At 33.8% G+C, this 19,999-nt stretch overlaps 1 protein-coding gene across 2 annotated transcripts in view; it reads left to right on the top strand.

Annotated features, from left to right (window-relative positions):
- BBS9 (Bardet-Biedl syndrome 9) overlaps positions 1-19,999 on the top strand; it is a 405,454-nt gene that overhangs the window by 120,158 nt on the left and 265,297 nt on the right. For both annotated transcript variants that reach the window (XM_045564593.1, XM_045564594.1), the window contains exons 8-9: positions 2,567-2,750; positions 3,390-3,519. In XM_045564593.1, coding sequence (XP_045420549.1) covers positions 2,567-2,750; positions 3,390-3,519 — 314 coding nt within the window. The remainder of the gene's footprint in view (positions 1-2,566; positions 2,751-3,389; positions 3,520-19,999) is intronic.

A 19,999-nucleotide genomic window follows, 5' to 3' on the forward strand; every position in this document is an offset into this window, starting at 1 on the left:
TTTTCTATTTTTTAGTAGAGACAGGGTCTTGCTCTTGCTCAGACTGGTCTCGAACTCCTGACCTCAAGCAATCCTACTGCCTCAGTTTCCCAGAGTGCTAGGATTACAGGAGTGAGTCACCATGCCCGGCCTACATAGTCCCATAATTCTTCAAGACTTTGTTCATTTTTCTTCATTTTTAGTTCTTCATTTTTGACTGTCTGGGTTAATTCAATGGCCGTGTCTCAAAGCTCTCAAATTCTTTCTTGGTCTAGTCTGTTGTTAAAACTTTCCACTGTATTTTGTACTTCCCTAAATGATTCCTTCATCCAAGATCTGTTTTTTCCAAACTATTTATCTCTCTCGTGAATTTTTCATTCATGTTCTGAATTTTTAAAATTTCTTTGTGTTGGTTTTCAACTTTCTCATCAATCCCATTGAGCTTACTTGTGATCCATATTTTGAATTCCATACCTGACATTTCAAAAATTTCTTTTTGGTTGGAGCCCATTGGTAGGGAGCTAGTATGATCCCTTGGGGGTTTTGAAACAGCTTGCTTTTTCATATTTCCTGGGTTCTTATGCTGATTCCTTCTCATCTGGAATCCCTTCCTTTAGCTCAAAACAGATAGCTTTGTGGTTCACCTGTTCTCCTTTGTCAAGAACTCCATTTCTCAGTTTAGAGAGATAGAGGTATGCTGCCTTTCAGCTCATGCAGGTAGATACCCATGGTGATGTTGCTGGCCATTTGAGTTGCTTGGACCTCAGACCCTTGGGAGAGTGTTTAGGTGCCAGCAGTGGTGGACTAAGTTAGGTAATCCCCAATTACCAGACCCCTGGATGGCGTGCTTGAGTCCTGGGTGGACCAGACTGAGAACAAGCTGGCAAACTTGCTCTCGAGTCTCCCTGGGTTCAAGTGCTGGCTGTGATAGAGCAGGGTGGGGTAATTTCCTGCTCCAGAAAAATGTTCAGTCAGGAGAAGGGTACATGCACTGTGAGCCTGGACCAGGAGGGGTGGGTCCCTCTTGACAAGATTAGCAGAGGGTGACAGCTATGGGACACACAAGCCACTCATATCTCCTTCTCTCGGCAATGATAGTGGTGGTCTCTGTCCTTCAGGGGCCTCAGAAACATGATTTACCTGTTCACTGTGTGTAAATCATCTCTCAGAGTCAGGCACACATTAGCCTGAGTCACAGACACTGACACATAATGTTTGAATGTTAGGCTATTACAGTGCAGTGAGAAATATAACTGCCATGGGACTGACATTCCTGTCTCATGTCCGGTGGAATATTTTCGTATAGGTAAACTATACTTGAACCAAATAGTGATTAAATGAATGACTTCTTAGTGCTGAATTCTAGTTCAGCTTAAGATAGTCTCATGCATCTACGTGTTCACCATGCTGTCTCTCTCCTACAGATTGTTCTTACGTACACACTGGCAATATTTGCCTTTCTGACCTGCCCTATTTGGATTTCATACCTTCTTTAAATATTTTAAATTTCCAAAATAGATAGATTAATACTTAAGATCATGTCTTGATGGCCAGAAATCCATCTGTATCCTTAATGTAACTTTTCATATCTCTTCTTGGATCTGTTATTTGTTGATTATCGTCTAACTTTGAGAGCTTTCTTGTTTCCTCTTTGTCCAGATCTTTTTTAGTGAGTGATGCCATCTCACTGTTATTGCCATGTACTGTATATGCCTATCAGCCGATATTTTTCAAAATGGTATATTTTTGCTCTTTTGCATTTTCTTGATTTAGAAATAGTAATTGCTTAGAAGATGAATTATGAAAAGTTCTTTTTTTTATATGCTCATTTTACATTCATTCCTTCATTATCTTAAGAAGCATTTATTGAATATTGACCATGTTTCAAGGATATAGAGATACCCTGGAGTAGCTCTTATGTGTAGGATGTTCTGTCTATGTTACTACAGTGGCTTGGTGACTGTTCTGTATGTGCATTTTGATTTTTTTAAACTTATATTTCTTATTTTCATTATACCTCATTACCTCCACATACATTCCTTTTAAAAATGAGCATGTGTAACATTATCCTTTTTCAGTTACAAAAGTAGGCAAAATGCCAAAATATTACTAAAGTCGTCACATAGTCTCACTATTTAATCACATATTGATACATTTTAAGTTGCCTTTCTATAAAAACATATGTACAATAATAATGGCTATAGTTTTTAACAATTGTTAAGTTTGACTTGCAAAGTAAAATCAATAGCTTTTTAATGGAAGTTTTTAGGGAAGCAGATAGCTTTCTCAATATTTTTGAATCACTGAATATCTAATATCTTCTGATAAGACTTAGAACATTGAGAGTCATTTTAATGTTCTAAAAAGAAATAATGAAAAAAAGGAAATGGAGCAAAGCTTTGCTAGGGTCTATAAAATACTAGTAATACACTCAGAGCAAAATAAAAAAAAGGAAATGAGGGAGAAGACTAGCTAATCTTTATATTTATGGTTTGTTATAAAGCAATTTATTAGTTTGTATTGATATGAAAATAACTGAAATGTTCTGTGTTTAGCAACCGAATTGATCTTGAGTTTTGCTTTGCAGGTGGATTGGACTCTAAATATTGGAGAGCAAGCCCTTGATATATGTATCGTCTCTTTCAATCAGTCAGCATCTTCTGTTTTTGTTCTTGGAGAGAGAAATTTTTTTTGCCTTAAGGATAATGGACAAATTCGATTCATGAAGAAGCTTGATTGTAGCCCAAGTTGTTTTCTCCCATATTGCTCAGGTGTGTAGAAAGATTTTCTTTTATTTCTTCTATGTGTCAAGGCTATATTATATATTTCAGAAAAAGCTACACTCATACATGTATTTTAAACATATAGAAAAATAGTTTTATATTGAACATGTAATAGAAATTTTAACTTTCAAAGTTTGAATAGAAGTTTGTTATAAAGCACAGATTTGGTTTTGTCAGTCATTTTACTTTGTACAAAATGACTTGTAAAATTGGCCTCCAGTATACATTAATATGCTTTTCATAATATGGCTGTTCAAGATTCCTCGAAGAGAACATCAGACTCTTTTATAAGCAGAATAGTAATGTCTAATAGAATGACTTATCTGTAGTGAATGCCCAGTAAATCATTAGCTTAAATGTGTTATTAATGAAATTCATGCTTTCTAGATGAAATGCAAAAATGTTGGCCATTATCTAGTTATAGTTTCCAAGTCTGTAAAATGATTCTTTTCTTTTTGATATTGGTAGCTTGATGTTGGAAAGTAACATTTTATTACTTAAGAATTTTATACATTAAAATCAAGATATTAGAATTAGTTTGTGTCATAAATCCCCTAAAAGGGATATAATACACTGATGCAAATGACTGTTTTCTTAGTATCCTCTTTCTCTATCTTCAACTTACAGTTTCGGAAGGAACAATAAATACTTTGATTGGAAACCATAATAATATGTTGCATATTTATCAGGATGTGACACTGAAGTGGGCCACTCAACTTCCCCACATTCCTGTAGCAGTAAGAGTGGGCTGTTTGCAGTAAGTGATTTAATTTAACACAGTTTTATTAGAGGATCTTGGTCAAGGAATTCTTTAGAAATTTTATGAAATAATGGCAAGTGATTTTATTAAAAAATGACAAGTAGACATTGTAGTGTGAATGTCAATAATAGAAATAAATTTAAAATATAATTTTCATTAGGAAGGATATAAAAAGCCTTAATTAGCACTATTAATCATTTTCATTTAGTATTTCTAGCAAGATATCTTTAGTAAATTAAAGATAAAAACTGTTGAAGATATCAAGAAACTGGTTTACGTGATAGATTATTTTCTTTAAAATATAAAAAGATTTCTTTTAGCTTTTGATAGTTCTATTTAGAGATCATTTATTGATAGACTGTAAGAATATTACACTTGTTCATAATAAGGTCTGACCTTGCTTCACACCTTATTGTGTCAAGTAATGCAGAATTACTAATGATCATGTATTTAAGCAGTTTAGATTTTATTTTATTTTATTTTTATTTTTATTTATTTATTCATTTTTGAGGCAGAGTCTCACTCTGTTGCCCAGGCTAGAGTGCCAGGGCATCAGCCTAGCTCATAGCAACCTCAAACTCCTGGGCTCAAACAATCCTCCTGCCTCAGCCTCCCAAATAGCCGGGACAACAGGCAAGCGACACCACACCCAGCTAAGTTTTTCTATTTTTGGTAGAGACAGGGTCTCACTCTTGCTCAGTCTGGTCTTGAACTGCTGACCTCAAGTGATCCTCCCACCTCAGCCTCCCAGAGTGCTCAGATTACAGGTGTGAGCCACTGCACCTGGGCTAAGCAGTTTAGATTTTAAATAGGGCTACTTTGCATTTAAAATGAAAAAATTCATACTTTAATATTAAATTTATAAAATTTATCAAACATGAGACAAGACATCTAAGTGAATAATTTTTCTAGGTCATCAGTATAAAAGGCGAGAGCCTAACAAATTTTTTAGCCTCTCAGATTATGTTTAGGAATTGAAAATCTCAGCAAATGTATAGAAACACAGCTTTCTATAAAACTCCATAGATCCCCAGATCTATTCAGTTCTGCTTATTTAGATTATTTTATTGCTCATTGAATACCATCTGTAAAATTCTTTAATGACATCTATAATATCTGATCAGGATGAGTTGTACTCCCACATTAAGTATTGTTAAAGCTAAATAAAGGGCATTTGTATTTGCATTAATGGTTAATGTAAAGACTGAATATTGGAAAAATGGAAACAGTGTTTTGAAAACATTGAATGTTTTTAAAAGAAGTTGCTTCTTTATGTTTTATGAAAAAAGGCCATTATATACTCTTAATTGCTGTGCACTTAACACAAATTATAGTTATTTTGTAAGTGAAAAATAATTTAAAATGTTGAGATTGGCTTTTGCAACATCCAACAGATGGTCTTTTTATTTCAACCAAACATTTAAACTCAACAGACATTTTGCATCAGATTTACTTAGAGGGATTTAGAACAGGAAAAACATCTTGCCAGCAGGGCCATGTCAAGTATTTCTCCTCTGGAAGAGTAATTCTTGCAGCAGTCCGTATATCCATCTAGGAGATGTTCTCTTTGGCCCCCTAAGTGACAGTTCAGATACAAGAAGAAAGACCTACTCTGGTGGGTACATGGCCTGTCTTGGCTTATAATCTCCATGTCCCTCAGGAGCTGATATCTTTAAATACTTAAAATAATTGGACTTTTGTATATATTTTGAGCACAGGAGAGTGACAGAGAGACCATATTGAGAACATTTACTTGAAATACATTTTTTTACACATATTAATATTATATACAAGGAATATATCCATTTCAAGAGTCACCATATACAAAGAAGTGTAAATATATGGCTTCTCAGCAGATATTTATTATAATTTTTAGTTTTTGGTCCAGATGCACCTTACAAATTTAGGGCCCAATAATAACTGAAATTATTATGAGTGAAAAACCAAATTTCCACGTAAGTGTGCATCATGATGCTTATGTCAAAAAATAGCCTGCTGCGTTTTATTTTAGGTACTTGTAAGTGAAGTTTCCTATTTCTCATAGCTTTTTCAAGATCACAGTTATAAACAATTAAATTCAAATATTACCATTAGTATTTTCCATAATTAAAATATCATAAGTTCTAATTATTCAACTGAAGGTTTTTCTTATTTTTAATATATTTTAACATAAAAGGATAGGATTAGATGGTGTTTGGAAGAATTTCATTATAATTTTTATTAGAATTTTAAAAGTAATTATTACTAACTTAGATATATTTATATTTAGAAGTTATTATTTAAAATTATAAGCACTGAAATCATTTTTCTTTTGTATTTTATTACTTTAGGGTTAAACCTTTTTGGTAGAAGCTTCCTTGGCTGAATGTGTTTATTCATAAAGGAAATTGCTGCTATTTTAATATGTTTCTTTTCAGTGAATAAGAAATATTGAATTTGGGTCAAGTTGATGCAATTATACTTAATAACAGCATTTTGCTCAGAAACTAAGATGCTTTATTTCCTCCCACTCCCACCTACTTGGCAGTCTTAGTCCTCTCTACCTTGTTCATTATATACCAGTTCTAAATATGTGTTTTCTTATTCCTTTTTGTAATAAATCTCATTCTTGATTAGATGATGTTATTTTAATTTAATTATTTTAATTTTGGGGGTTTAAATTATGGGAATATGAAATAAATGTGCAGGTTTATAGAATCAGAGGAGCCTGACTGTGATAATGTTCTTAGCTATTACTATTTTCCTCTCATTATGTGAAGTAGCTATGGATGCCTGGCAAAAGCATCTTACCTCTGCTGTGGTCAGTTTCCTAAATGGCAAGTAAAGATCATCATTTATCAGTGACATTATTCTCTCTAGAGATATCAAATATACCTAAAAGTGGAAGTCTATTTGAATTAAAGTTCAAAGTGATGAGAATTAGTTGGCATCCCACAGCCATAGTGCTTCAAAATCTTATTGCAGCTCATTTTTTATTATTAATATAAACAATTTGGTCTAGGACTTCAGTGTTTTTCTTCTTAGGCTATGTACAAAATAGTAACTTATTTTAACTTTGTTATTTAACATTTTGTTCTTTAGCTTTCATTGATGCAGTATTCATGACCAGAGTGTTTCCCCTGTGTCTTTGGATATTCAAATATCTTGTCTTTAAGACCTAGCTCAAGTCACATAAATAAGGCTTCCTTCCTTACCATCGTCTCTGAATTTATATCACACTTATAATCATGTTGGTGACTGCTGTTTGATTTTCCTAGCTCCCCAACTAGATTATATGCCCCTTTTCAATTTTTGTGTATGACACTGAATAATCAATTGGAAATCTGAGCATATGGTATGTGCTTGTTAAATATGTAAAAATCATTGTGGTTTGTGTGTATATGTCAGGGGAAAGGCTATGGCTAGAAAGATCTTATAAGTTCTTTTAATTGAAAAACCTTTTTTAAGTATGAAAAAACTGAGACTCATAGAGGGAAAGATCCTATTTCTTTCAAACCAAAGTTGTTAAGAGAACATTTTTAATTTCAAAGTGATTTTTTTCTTTCTTTTTTAGTTTAACTTTTGATGCTAATTTGTCATTTTTTTGCATTATGGAAAGAGAATGTGAGCCTATACACTTTTTGCTATGCTATATTTTTAAAGATTTTCTTTATGGATTAATATTGTACATAAAATTTGTAAATATTCATAGAATTTGGGTAAAGTATAAATTCTGATTTTTCAGAGCATCTGCATTTTTATTGATATTTTCCTCTATTTGTTATTGCTCAAGAGTAGAATGTTAGTCTTTCCTTACTATATTTTTCTGTCAATTTTTTTGTTAAATAAGCATTTTTGGTTTATATATTCTTTTTCTATGTTATTTAGCTTATATTTATGATAGTTATTTTATTTTTTTTGATGAGTTTTAAAATTTATCTATATCAAATGACCCTCTTGGGTTCCCATTTAATGTTTTTTTTTTTGTTTGCTGCTTTTTTCATTTGTTTGCTTTGAGTTCACTCTGTTATTAGTTATTGGTATGGTGTTGTCTATGCTTTTTGTTTTAACCTGTCATTTTATTTTGGGTGTGTCTCTTGTAAAAAGAATTTGGTTGGATTTTTCATCACATTTTGAAGACCATTGTCTTTTAATTAGCACATTTAGTTATTATAAGTGATATATTTGGTCATTTTTCATCTTTTACGATACTCTCTATTTTTTTTTTTTTTTTTTAGACAGAGTCTCACTCTGTTGCCCAGGCTAAAGTGCTGTGGTGTCAGCCTAGCTCACAGCAACCTCAAACTCCGGGGCTTAAGCAATCCTCTTGCCTCAGCCTCCCGAGTAGCTGGGACTACAGGCGCGCACACCACCACGCCTGGCTAATTTTTTCTATTTTTAATTGCCTAGCTAATTTCTTTCTATTTTTAGTAGAGATGGTGTCTCATTCTTGCTGAGACTAGTCTTGAACTCCTGACCTCAAGTGATCCTCCTGCCTTGGCCTCCCAGAGTGCTAGGATTACAGGTGTGAGCTACCATGCCCAGACAGTAATCACAATTTTCATAGTCCTTTTGTCTTATCCTTATATCTAAATGGAATCAGAGCTCACCACTATTTCTTTTACTATTCCTGAATTATCTTGATCTGTTTCTTGATTAGTTGAATTTAATCATTCTGTAGTTTTGAGGAAAGCCTTGTAAGTGTTCTTACATGCTTAAGAATTGTGTATTGCTTTTGTACTTGCAGATCATCTTAGCTTCCTTCAGAATTTTGGACTTTCCATTTGGTATTGACAGTTGCTATGGAAAAGTCTGAGGCTAGCTTAAAATTTTTTTTTAATGCTTCCTATTGGATGAATTACTTTTTCTATCTGTGTGCTCATCTGACTTATTGTTTTCAATACTTAAAGGATTAAAAAATTATTCCTCATTAATTATTTATATATATTTGTTTTATTTGTATTTATGTGATTTTTTTCGTATCTCTCTACCTTGTTCTTGACTTTGTTTTAGGTTTATTTATTCTAGTTTTTCTTGTTATTGCTTCTAATGTGGTTTTCATCCCCTTTATCTTTTGTTTGAGCTTTTTCAAACAAAGAAAAAATTATGGTTCCTTCATTTTGTTGATATAATGGTTATTTGTCTGAATTCTTCGTTTCCATAGGAAGTTTTTCTTGCTATGGATATTTTCTGTCTTTTGCTTATGTTCCCATCTCCTTCATATCTATCTCTTTTGCTTTGTTTTTTGCAATATCTATAATACAATGTCCCCTCTTAATTATTTTGCAATTGTTGCTCATTTTAAAAATGGTGACAGCAATCTGCTGAAGGATCATGTGGGGAGGGATGGGAGAGAGTAATGAGCTCAGACCATCTGACTCCTTTCACCTACCCCTTGTGTTTATTTTCTCCTTTGCTCTGGGGGCCCATCTTGCTCAGTTTTCAGGGTTCAGGAGGTTAGTGATTATAATAGAACCCCCAGCTAGCCCCAGTCATAGGCCATTGGTGCTAAGAATCAGTGGCTGCTGCTTGTCCTTCTGTCTTCATTGTTTAGGAAGCTAACTGATTGACTAAAGCACAGGTGGAGGACCTGCTTCCCCTGTGGTTTTCTGACGTTGTACCTCCTGCATCGTACCCATGCCCTTAGATCTCATCCCACTGGTCTAGGACCTGACTCTCTATCCTACTTGAGGTCTGAGAAGCCTGTGCCAGTTCTTGGTAGCCTATTTTACTGTGGTCCAGAATTTAAAATATTTGGTGGAAAAAATGTGCTTCAGAGTTTGTTGATTGTGACTGCAGTCATTTCTGTGTTCACTTTCCCCTTTTTTGGGGTGGTGGTTATTGTAGTATTTTCTGCTGTTTCATGGTAAGTTTTATAGTGTCATCTCTGACTGGCAGTCATTTATTTATCATTTGGTGTTTATTGTTGCTAGGGAGAAATCTATGGACAACCCTATTTTTATTTTGTTATAGGTAACCAGTTCTTTATGTTTGGTTGCTTGTAGAATGTTTTTCTTTTTCCCTGTAAATGCCACATTTGCCACAATATATCTGTATGATATTGTTTTCCTTGGTTTTATTGGAAATGTAGTAAATTTTTTTTAACTGCTGAAGAAAGCTTTCTTATATTATATCTTTGATTATTTCTGTAGTTCTGTTTGATATAGTCTGTCCTTCAGGAAAACTATTATCTTTTGGTTGGCTGTTTTCTGTTCCCCATATGTGCTCTTTTATTCCTCATAATTTTCATTTCTTTGTCATTTTTTCCCTGTTTCCTGGGTAAGTATCTAAAATTTGGGTTCTGTATCACTGTTTTGAGCTTCCATAGCATTGGTTTTGATTTTTTTGGTATCTAGATGGGAGATTTTTTAGTCTACTGAGGTGATATCTTTCTCCCAACCACTTCCCTCTCACCTACATGTTTAGTACTATAAACCAGTGTAGTACATGGCAAATTACAATTCCCATGATATATTAGTACCAAGTACATCTTACTTTGAAACATGTTACAGTGCTTATTTTGGAACTCTATTTCTAAGCATATCACATGCTATTATTAATTTCTGTTCTTTACTTGGCCAGTTTTATAGAATTTGCTACCTCTATGGAAGTAGATGGATAATATAAGGGGTTAAGGGCAGTGGTAGAGGTTGGAAAGGTTTGGGTGCAGGTAGGGATAAATATGTTGCTTTAATCCTAGGTCACTAGCAGATGCCTGCACAGTTTTCTGGTTGATGTAGCGGTTGGGTTTCTGAACCACATTGGGGCAGAAGTTCAGATTTGGGAGGAAGAAAGAAACATCTTCCTACTTTTGTTCAAATGGTCTCTATGCGATGAAGCTGGGTTGTAGCCACTTACTAAAGCTGCATTTTGGCTTCATGTATTTGATGATTAGTCTAACTTCATTTTAGGTGTGGGATTTATAACTTAAGGGGTTATTTTACTCTCGTTCTTCTCTCCTTATTTCTCTTCTCTCTTTTCAATAATTTTTTGTGGCTCTGCCTTTGTCTTTTTTCTGTTCCTGCATGGCTATTTTAGTTAACTTTTGGAGAGATTGCATTGAAGGCTGTTGCCATATTGAATTGAACATTTCAGAAGCACCTAAGGATCATATTATTAGATTACAGAGGAAAATCTAATTGGAATTAGACTGGAATAATACTAAATTGAGGGATTCTTTGGAGAGAATTGGCAATTTTCCAGTTCTAACTACCTGTTAATTTCCAAAAATAATTTCTTTTCAAGCTAGAGATGAGCAGTGTAGTTTTTTTTTTTTAAGAAAAAATTAAGAATAAAATGGCAGCATTTTTAGAAAGATGTGGTCTGACCTCTTGATTATCCACAGCATATTCTACTGTCTTTAGTAATTGGATATCCCACTGTCCTCCCTGCCCAGTTAATGTTTGGTCTTATTTTGTGCAGTGTTCATTATATCCAAATTCTAGTTCAGTGAAAGAATTTACATATTTTCATGAAATTTGACATTAACATGGAAATTTCCTAACTTTCCCTCCTCCCCATCATAATGTAGTATTTATATTCTTTTGGTGATTTTTAAGAAATTGTGTTTTTGGCCAGGTGCGGTGGCTCACGCCTATAATCCTAGCACTCTGGGAGGCTGAGGCGGGTGGATCGTTTGAGCTCAAGAGTTTGAGACCAGCCTGAGCAAGAGCGAGACCCCGTCTCTACTTAAAATAGAAAGAAATTATATGGACAACTAAAAATATATATAGAAAAAATTAGCCAGTCATGGTGGTGCATGCCTATAGTCCCAGCTACTTCGGGGGACTGAGGCAGGAGGATCACTTGAGCCCAGGTGTTTGAGGTTGCTGTGAGCTAGGCTGACACCACAACACTTTAGCATGGGCAACAGAGTGAGACTGTGTTTCAAAAAAAAAAAAAAAAAGAAATTGTGTTTTTGGTTATAACTGATGCTTTTGGTGTAATTCAATTAAGTTGAATTTATCTCATTTATAGTGTTTAATGTTACTGAATTTCAGTGTTGCCACCGTTATTTTTTCTTGAGAAATTCTTCTCTCTTTCCTCATTTTTTGCTCGTTTGTTTTCTTGTCTTGTTCTGTTTTGCCTTTTCATTCTACTTGGAAAGTCAAAAATATCTTCATTCAGTATTAATAGTGATAAATCAGTTTTTATGAAACCCACTGTGTGACTTAAGTGGCATAAAATTATACTTGAGTTTATAATCAGAAATTTTATTAATAGGATGAGAGAACCTCTGGCTTTCAGGGGTTCCTATAAGAAGAGGGGGGCTTCAGTTTGGGGCCTAGTGAGCTTGCTAATGTAATGCAATAGACTATAATGGTACACGAGGAGTTATGAGGGATGGAAGAACAGAATTATATCATATTTAGCATAACTTTTTCTTCTTATTGTTGGTACCTTAATAAACATAATTTAGACAAATTGTTTATTTCAATCCCATTGAAGAATTTTTGGGATAAAATGAGTTGCATGATTTTTGATGATTGTTACTTGCATGTTTATATTTCCATTGTATACAATCAAAGGTCTTTATAAGATGATCTCTAGATTTTATATCGATTAGACTTAAACTGGAAAAGCATAAGAATTATGCTTGTAATGTCCTTAGAGCCACGTGGCTCAGCTATCATTAACACATAGCCTGTCATTTTGGTGTGTTGCTTTCATTAACTGCGGTATGGCTACTTTGATAAGGGTTTTATTCATGTGGAAAAGACTTTGTGGTAATCATAATTTAAAAAGCCATATCTTTATTATTATTTGTCAATTGGAGTTATAACTCTCAGAATTCTTCTTATAAAAGTTAGAAATCTCCTGTTTGGCTCATGTTTTCATTATCATTTTATTTATTTATTTTTTACCCAGTCACTCCCTTCACTCTATAACGTTATTTTTTAATGTAATAATGTAAAACACAGCATCCTCCATTCTCGTGAACAATATCACAGTAATTACAGTTCCAGATTGTTTGATTTTGTTACATTCCATAGTAAATCTGTTCAATTTGCCTGGCAGAGTTTTTAGAAACACTATATAGCCAAGGATAAGGAGTTACACTTAGAATGCTAGTTGGGTTTATGATTTTCTGTTTTATAAATTAAATGTTTCAGTAGTAGAATTCTACTTACTACCACATATTTCCACCAAAAAACTTCTTTTGTCATACTCTCATTGAGGCTGTGAGTGTCTCTTAATAATGAAACTCTTGATCTAAAAATAATCTATACTGGTAGGGAAAGTGCTTTTGTTTTGGGTTCCTGGTTCTCTATCCCATAATGTATATGGGGGAGTTGGTTGTTTGATAAGAGTTGTAGCCAGCAGGGAAGTGCTTTGCTTTGAACAGTGTAAGATAAACAGAAATAAAACATAATACAAACAAACAAAAAACAATAATAATAAGAAAAGGAAAAAAAAAGAAACCATGATGAATTTCCTCTATCTTAGAAAAAGATTTGGGAGAGTGATAATATGTTTTTATATCTCAAGAGAACAATATTATTGAAATTATGAAAAATAAAATATATAGTCAAATAATCAGATCATTTAATTCCTCTTTGTAACTTTAGCTTGAAACTTCTAAGTAAATTAAATCTCAACTAATAAAATAGGGCTTTAACCCTTGATTATCTGATCTTTGTGACCCACAGAATCTGTCAGTGAACAGATAGAACTGTATTCAGTTGTTTTCCTGTATTTAGGTAGAGAAAATCCACTGACTTTTGTTTACTAAAATGCAGTTTATTATTTAAAATAAGTATAAAATAAAAATGGATTTACTACCTGCTTTATTGTTGTGCTAAAAAAATGGCAGATACCCATATAGTGTTTTGAGTGTGTAATATTTAAAACCATGGAAGGAAACTGTTCTAATTCAAAGTTAAAGTATTTGTTTTAATTAAGTAGAAGATGAAAAAATACAATTATTGATGATTAATTCATTAGTAAAATAATGTAACATAATGAACTGTGTTCTAATTAGAACTTAGGTTTTAAGCTTGATAGCCTTGGCTATATAAAAACTATGCTTCGTGCAGAAAGATTTATTTTCCTTTTCCCCTTGTATTTCATCAAAAAATTATCTTTGATTTTTACTAATAAATGTTTTAGAATAAGAATATTTTAATATTTGTAGATAGCATATAGTACCTATTATGAAGATGTTTTATGAACATATACTTATTGGCTAATTAGTAACATGATATTTCTCCATAACACTATTCTAGCTAATTTATATCACTCTGTGCCAGGTAGTATTCTGAGTGCTTTGGACATGTTAATGTATTTAATTCTTTTAAGAACAGTTACTATAATTACTATCTCCATTTTATAGATGATTAAACAGAGGCATAAAGAGATCAAATAACATGCCTGGGCTCATAAACAAACTTGTAAACAATGAATTGTAACCTAAATAGGTTAGTGTTATAACATAGAAAAGCAGAATGTGGTAGGGCCCTTCAGAGTATTTAGTCTACCTGATTGCTAGAATTCCCAACTCTTTTTGTTTCCACTAAAAACTCATACTTTTCCCTTCTAAGATAATTGCTTCCCTTTCAAATTAGTGCTGTTTAATAGTCTATCTAACAAGAAGTATCTTATTTAAAGTTATAATGGTAAACACCTGTAAAAACCAGAAAGCAGAAGCCTAAAACAGAAGTTATTACTTTTGGAATATGGGACTGAGGGTGGAAGAATCTGGATGCATTCCTTAAATATCTTTTAGAAAGTCTCAGATATTCTAAAGAGCAACTTGAGACTTTGGAAAACTAATGATGCTGCCAAAGCTCTTTCATTTAAATCTAGAATAGTTTAGATGCATTAGATTTAAATATTAATCATTTCAAATGAATGGAAAATGAAAGATAAAATTATGAAGTATTTTAATTAGAAAGAACAGTGTTGTAGAAAACGATTTCTTTTTCTTTAAAGGAAGTTATTGTTTGTAAATGAGAAATTACTGGTATTTCATTCAGTAATCAAAACAATGAAAAAATAGTACTTTTTGCTTTTGGATGTAACATTTTGTAATGCTACCTTTTATCTTTCATTTATATTTATTTCCAACAGCAAATTTCTCTCATCTTCTTATTCTATCTTGTTACCTTCATACTTTAAATGAGTAGGTACAGTTCATATTAATTGAACATTTAAAAATTTTCTTGGAAGGAAAATTATTCTGATTTGGACCATCTACAATTTATATTTAGGAATGAATTTTGCAATAACTTTGAACATTTGGGAATATAAACATTCTGTTTTTCCCTTTTATAAAACTTTGCTAACGATGGAGTAAGGTCTGTAGTTAGAAAAAAAACCTCCACTTTCCAAAGCCCCAACTATGCCCCATGCTGTGTCAGTGCAGCATGGGGCTAGTGTGTGAGTGAGCAAGCAGCTGGAACAAAGTTTCTATGGAAACGATATCCAGAGTACTTAAAGCTTAAGGGAAATATATGAAAAATTAAAACACAATCACATTGGGAGTAATGGAGAAATGGAGTTAAAAAAGTTATCTCACTGCCTTTTTAATTTCTGCAGGCTTCCAGATGTTAGGAAATGCTTTGTTCTTCCCTCCAGCCCATCTGTTGTTCTTTAATGTAACTGACATCATCGTAACTACTGCAGCCACTAAAGCATCACCATATAAAAAAGGCAAAATTTAGAACTTATTACATAGTTTTATGAAAAGAAAACTACAAGAATCAAAGTTATAGTTTGTTGAAAGATTTGCTCGTTAAAAAAAATTTCTTATTTTTTGCAGTGTGTGGCATAGTACTATGATAGAAGTAATGCCCAGGTGTGATGTACTCTAAGGTTAGAACAGTTTTCTCTTTATTTGAATTGGTGTAGAAATTTTTTCATGGCTTAGAATTAAGCATAAGGATTTTTTTATGTGTTGAAATGAATTACTTTTTAAGTAAGGAATATAGTTATAAATAGGTGATCCATGAGACCTATACATTTGTTTTATTCCTTCTTTATTTTCCAGACTATTCTATCTTTGCCAGAAATGGAAATGCTATTATTGTTTTCTACTCAAATTTTACTTTAAAGAAAAAGGTCAGGGGTTATTTGCACTGATTTCAGTTCAGTAAATATACCATTTTTGTGTTTTCTAAAAAATGTTAAAATAGGGTACAAAGAAAAATAGTTCTCTTTAAATAATATGAAATATTATAAAAGTAATTTTTGTTTATTGTTGCCTGCCTGACAGTAGACCTCATAAATGCCATTTGTTTCTGTTTTGATACTTTTATCAAATAGAATTTGTGTTTTCTAGCATAGAATTTAGATAGTGAATTCTTTATCCTTAATAAAGTCACAATCCTTATGGTAATTTTGGATCATAACAGAGTTGTCAACTCCCTTTTCCTTTTCTATTCCTTATTGATTTAGTGTTTGAAAACTTGTCTTTTAAGAAAAATTAAATAGGCCAGGCATGGTGTTCATACCTGTAATCCCCGCATGTTGGGAGGTCGAGGCAGGAGGATTGCTTGAGGCCAGGAGTTTGCGGTTTCAGCCTGGGTGACAGAGTAAGACCCTATCTTGAAAAAAAAAAAGAGAAAAGAAAAGTTAAACAAAGTTTTCTTAAAATCATAATAATTTTTTTCCAGGTTACATTTGCCTATTTTTAAACGCTAAAAACTTAAGCAATAGTTTTATGTTGCTTTTAGGGAGACTGTTGTTACCTTTCTTGTGTTTCTTCCTCCAAATACGTATGTTTCAGCTTGTGTATATTTCATGAAAGTTCATATTTATTTTGAGAAATTTTTTCAAAATTATGTCACATTTGAGTTTAGGAAGTCCAATTATGAGTAAAAGTATTACTTTACCTTCAGAGATACTAAAATGAATGAATGAACCTTGAGTTTTGGCAAATCTCATTGTTAAACCATTTGAACCATACAAGTGATATTCAGATATCACTAGCCCATAAAAGAAAATAGAAAAACTCACCAGCCCAGCCCATAGAAGCCCAGTGAATTTTACAAGGTTTGGTTTCTTTCTTTCTTTTTTTTTTTTTGAGACAGAGTCTCACTTTGTTGCCCAGGCTAGAGTGAGTGCCGTGGCATCAGCCTAGCTCACAGGAACCTCAAACTCCTGGGCTCAAGCGATCCTACTGCCTCAGCCTCCCAAGTAGCTGGGACTACAGGCATGTGCCACCATGCCCAGCTAATTTTTTCTATATATATTTTTAGTTGTCCAGCTAATTTCTTTCTATTTTTAGTAGAGACGGGGTCTCGCTCAGGCTGGTCTCAAACTCCTGACCTTGAGCGATCCACCCGCCTCGGCCTCCCAGAGGGCTAGGATTACAGGCGTGAGCCACCGCGCCCGGCCCTGGTTTCTTAAAGACAAGCTAAACTGAATAGCAGGGTTAGATGGGATTTATTCAGTAAGCCATGTAGCATGGAAACAAGGCATTTGTGTTAAACGAGGGATGTGTAAATTCTCAGAAGTCTTAACACGCAATCTGGGCTCTTTCTGTAGCTGATAATGGAGTCCTATGGTGTATAGTCTTTAGGACCTCTCCAGTTTCAGGTTTTTGGGAAGAACTATCTTCTCCAGTTGAAGTTTTCTCTAGGAAATTGGCTTAGAAAATGGACATTTCTTCCTTTCAAATAGGGACCGCCCTTTCTCAGTTTCTTCATGCTTGGCAGTTGGTATTCAATGAATGTTAGTTGAATCAAAGAATGAATGAATGATGAAGACATTAGTAAAGGAATGGTCTGAAATAAGTGACTCAGAAGAAGAGTTAAAGGCGTGCTGCTTCAGAGGCTGAACACTTTGCCTATGGAAAATTAAAAAGGGCATTTAGCTTGGCTACTTTTATTTTCTTATGAAAGGGGAGGAGTTGTGAAGAGGGGTGTTCAGTTTCCTTTTTTTTTAAAATTTTTTTTGTTGGGACATAGTCTCATTCTGTCGTCCTGGGTAGAGTGCAGTGGCATCATCATAGCTCACTGTAACCTCCAACTCCTGGGCTCAAGTGATCCTCCTGCCTCAGCCTCCCAAGTAGCTGGGACTACAGGTGCACACCACAACAACTGGCTGGTTTTTTTCTTTCTGGTAGAGAGGGGGTCTCACTCTTGCTCAGGCTGGTTTCGAACTCCTGAGCTCAAGCGATCCTCCTGCCTTGGCTTCCCAGAGTGCTAGGATTATAGGCATGAGCCACCATGCCCGGCCTACCTTGGCTACTTGAAAGTTGTTTTGACCAAAAAGCGTTTGTTGCAGATGTAGGTTAAAACTGTGGCCTAAAACAAGAGGTTTTAATTTTGTTGGAATTTAATTTAGTCTCAATAATATTATCTTGTCTTCTATGGATGATGGAGCTTTACTTGTGAAACATTTATTTGTTTAGGTCAAACATTTTACTAACCTTTTTAATTCTGTCATAGATGAATATTTCATATTTAAAAAAGACCATGATTGCAGTTTGAATTTCTTATATGCATAATTAATATTTACTGTGCCAATAAGTATGCCTTCACTGTTACTTTAGATTATAGAAAGAAATTTCAAAAGAATTATGTTTTTGTTGGCATTGACTTTATTGTATGTCAGCAGTCATGAGTTTGAGTGTTTTTATGTACAAAATTTCTCATACCACTTCTAAAAAAGCAGATTTGGTTATCTACTAGTGGACTATGTCAAAGTTTCTTTCATATATATTTTGCATGAAAATATTTTATATTTTATCAAACTTGAATACATATATCATCACTGGCCACTGGAAATATGTAGTTACATGAAAGTGAGAATAGAAAGAGTTATAGCAAAAAAGAAATTGATATCAAAATTATATAATACCTGATGTTCTTTGGGAAGAACCTCAGAGTTCTGATGATGACATAGACAAGCAGAAGACTCACAAATACAGAAAAAGGATCTGTAATTGTCATAAGAGAGTAGATGAATCAACACAGGTTAGAGTATGTATAGATTTCTACCTAGACACTGAACTTCATACCTTATAATGCAGACTTCTATTGTTTCTGTTGAAATAGTGTTTCTTGAGGTCACACAATGTCATCTAGGAAAAATTATCAGTAAAGAAAAGTTATAATAAAACTAATTCTCTGTAATCCTAGCACTCTGGGAGGCCGAGACGGGTGGATTGTTTGAGCTCAGGAGTTCGAGACCAGCCTGAGCAAGAGTGAGACCCCGTCTGTACTAAAAATAGAAAGAAATTATATGGACAGCTAAAAATATATATAGAAAAATTAGCCGGACATGGTGGCGCATGCCTGTAGTCCCAGCTACTCGGGAGGCTGAGGCAGTAGGATTGCTTAAGCCCAGGAGTTTGAGGTTGCTGTGAGCTAGGCTGACGCCACGGCACTCACTCTAGCCCGGGCAACAGAGCGAGACTCTGTCTCAAAAACAAACAAACAAACAAACAAAAAAAAACCCAACTAATTCTCTTTTAGTATAGATAAGACCAAGTATAATGTATTATCTATGGTTTCTTTCCATTTTCCCTTTTCTGTATGTCTAAATAGTAAGTACTGTGTCTCATTTAATCAATAAATAGAACCTATATCTGTCAACCATTGGGCCATAGAAAGTCATATATTTTTAGTTACCGTAATTGCTACTGAGTAATATGCTTAATTTCTCCTTAATATCTTTTTTGTTCTTCATTATGTACCTCTTTATTTCATCATCTTCTTCTTCTGAGAGACTAGTTTTCTTCCTATATGAAGTATAGAGATCTAAATAAAATTTTATGTGTGGCTTTAGTGTGACTGCTAGAAATATTTTCACATTATTTCTCAGTGGACCAGAAGTTAACATTGCTCTAGTGTGGGGTGTTTTAAAAACTTTTTCTCCCTTTCTCTCAGAGTGGCCTAGAAGGTACCTCTGAATTGAAAACACAGAAACATAGCACTGCAAATCTTAGTTTAACATATACTTTCTTAGAAGCCACTATAAGTAATTAATTTATTCTGTATTATACCAATATAATGCTGTTGAACTTTGATCTGGCCTATTATAGCAATGAGACTACTACTTTTCTATTACATCTTTTTTTAAGCTCCCAAGACAAGTATCACAGAGTCTGCTTCTAAATATCTTTCCATTTAGAAATGTTTACTTCTATTAGCAACAGCAAATCCACCCCCCAAACACACACATGAGTGTACTTCCATTTATCTATCTACTTAAGTATGTATTATGTATGTATGTATGTATATATCTTTCTTCCTCTTCACAGATGATGGGGTATGAGTGCCTTGTGGGAGAGGGGAGGAGAAAGGAGCCTTGGCTGGAGACTACTGTTGATTTAAGGCAGTGGGCATTATTAATAGCCAGCATCTGCCATCTCCCTTTTGGTAATGTAGCTGACCTTTGTAGTTGTTGGATACCTGAGCTGTAAGTGGCAGTCTTTAATGTGATGCCTTAGAGTTATGTTCTTACTAAATAAATCACATTTAGAAGCTTTTATGCAATCATAGTCATGCTTATATATTAAAAAGTCTAAACATGATAAATAGCAAAAGTG

This window comes from Lemur catta, chromosome 11 (assembly GCF_020740605.2).
Source record: "Lemur catta isolate mLemCat1 chromosome 11, mLemCat1.pri, whole genome shotgun sequence".
Lineage (NCBI taxonomy): Eukaryota > Metazoa > Chordata > Mammalia > Primates > Lemuridae > Lemur > Lemur catta.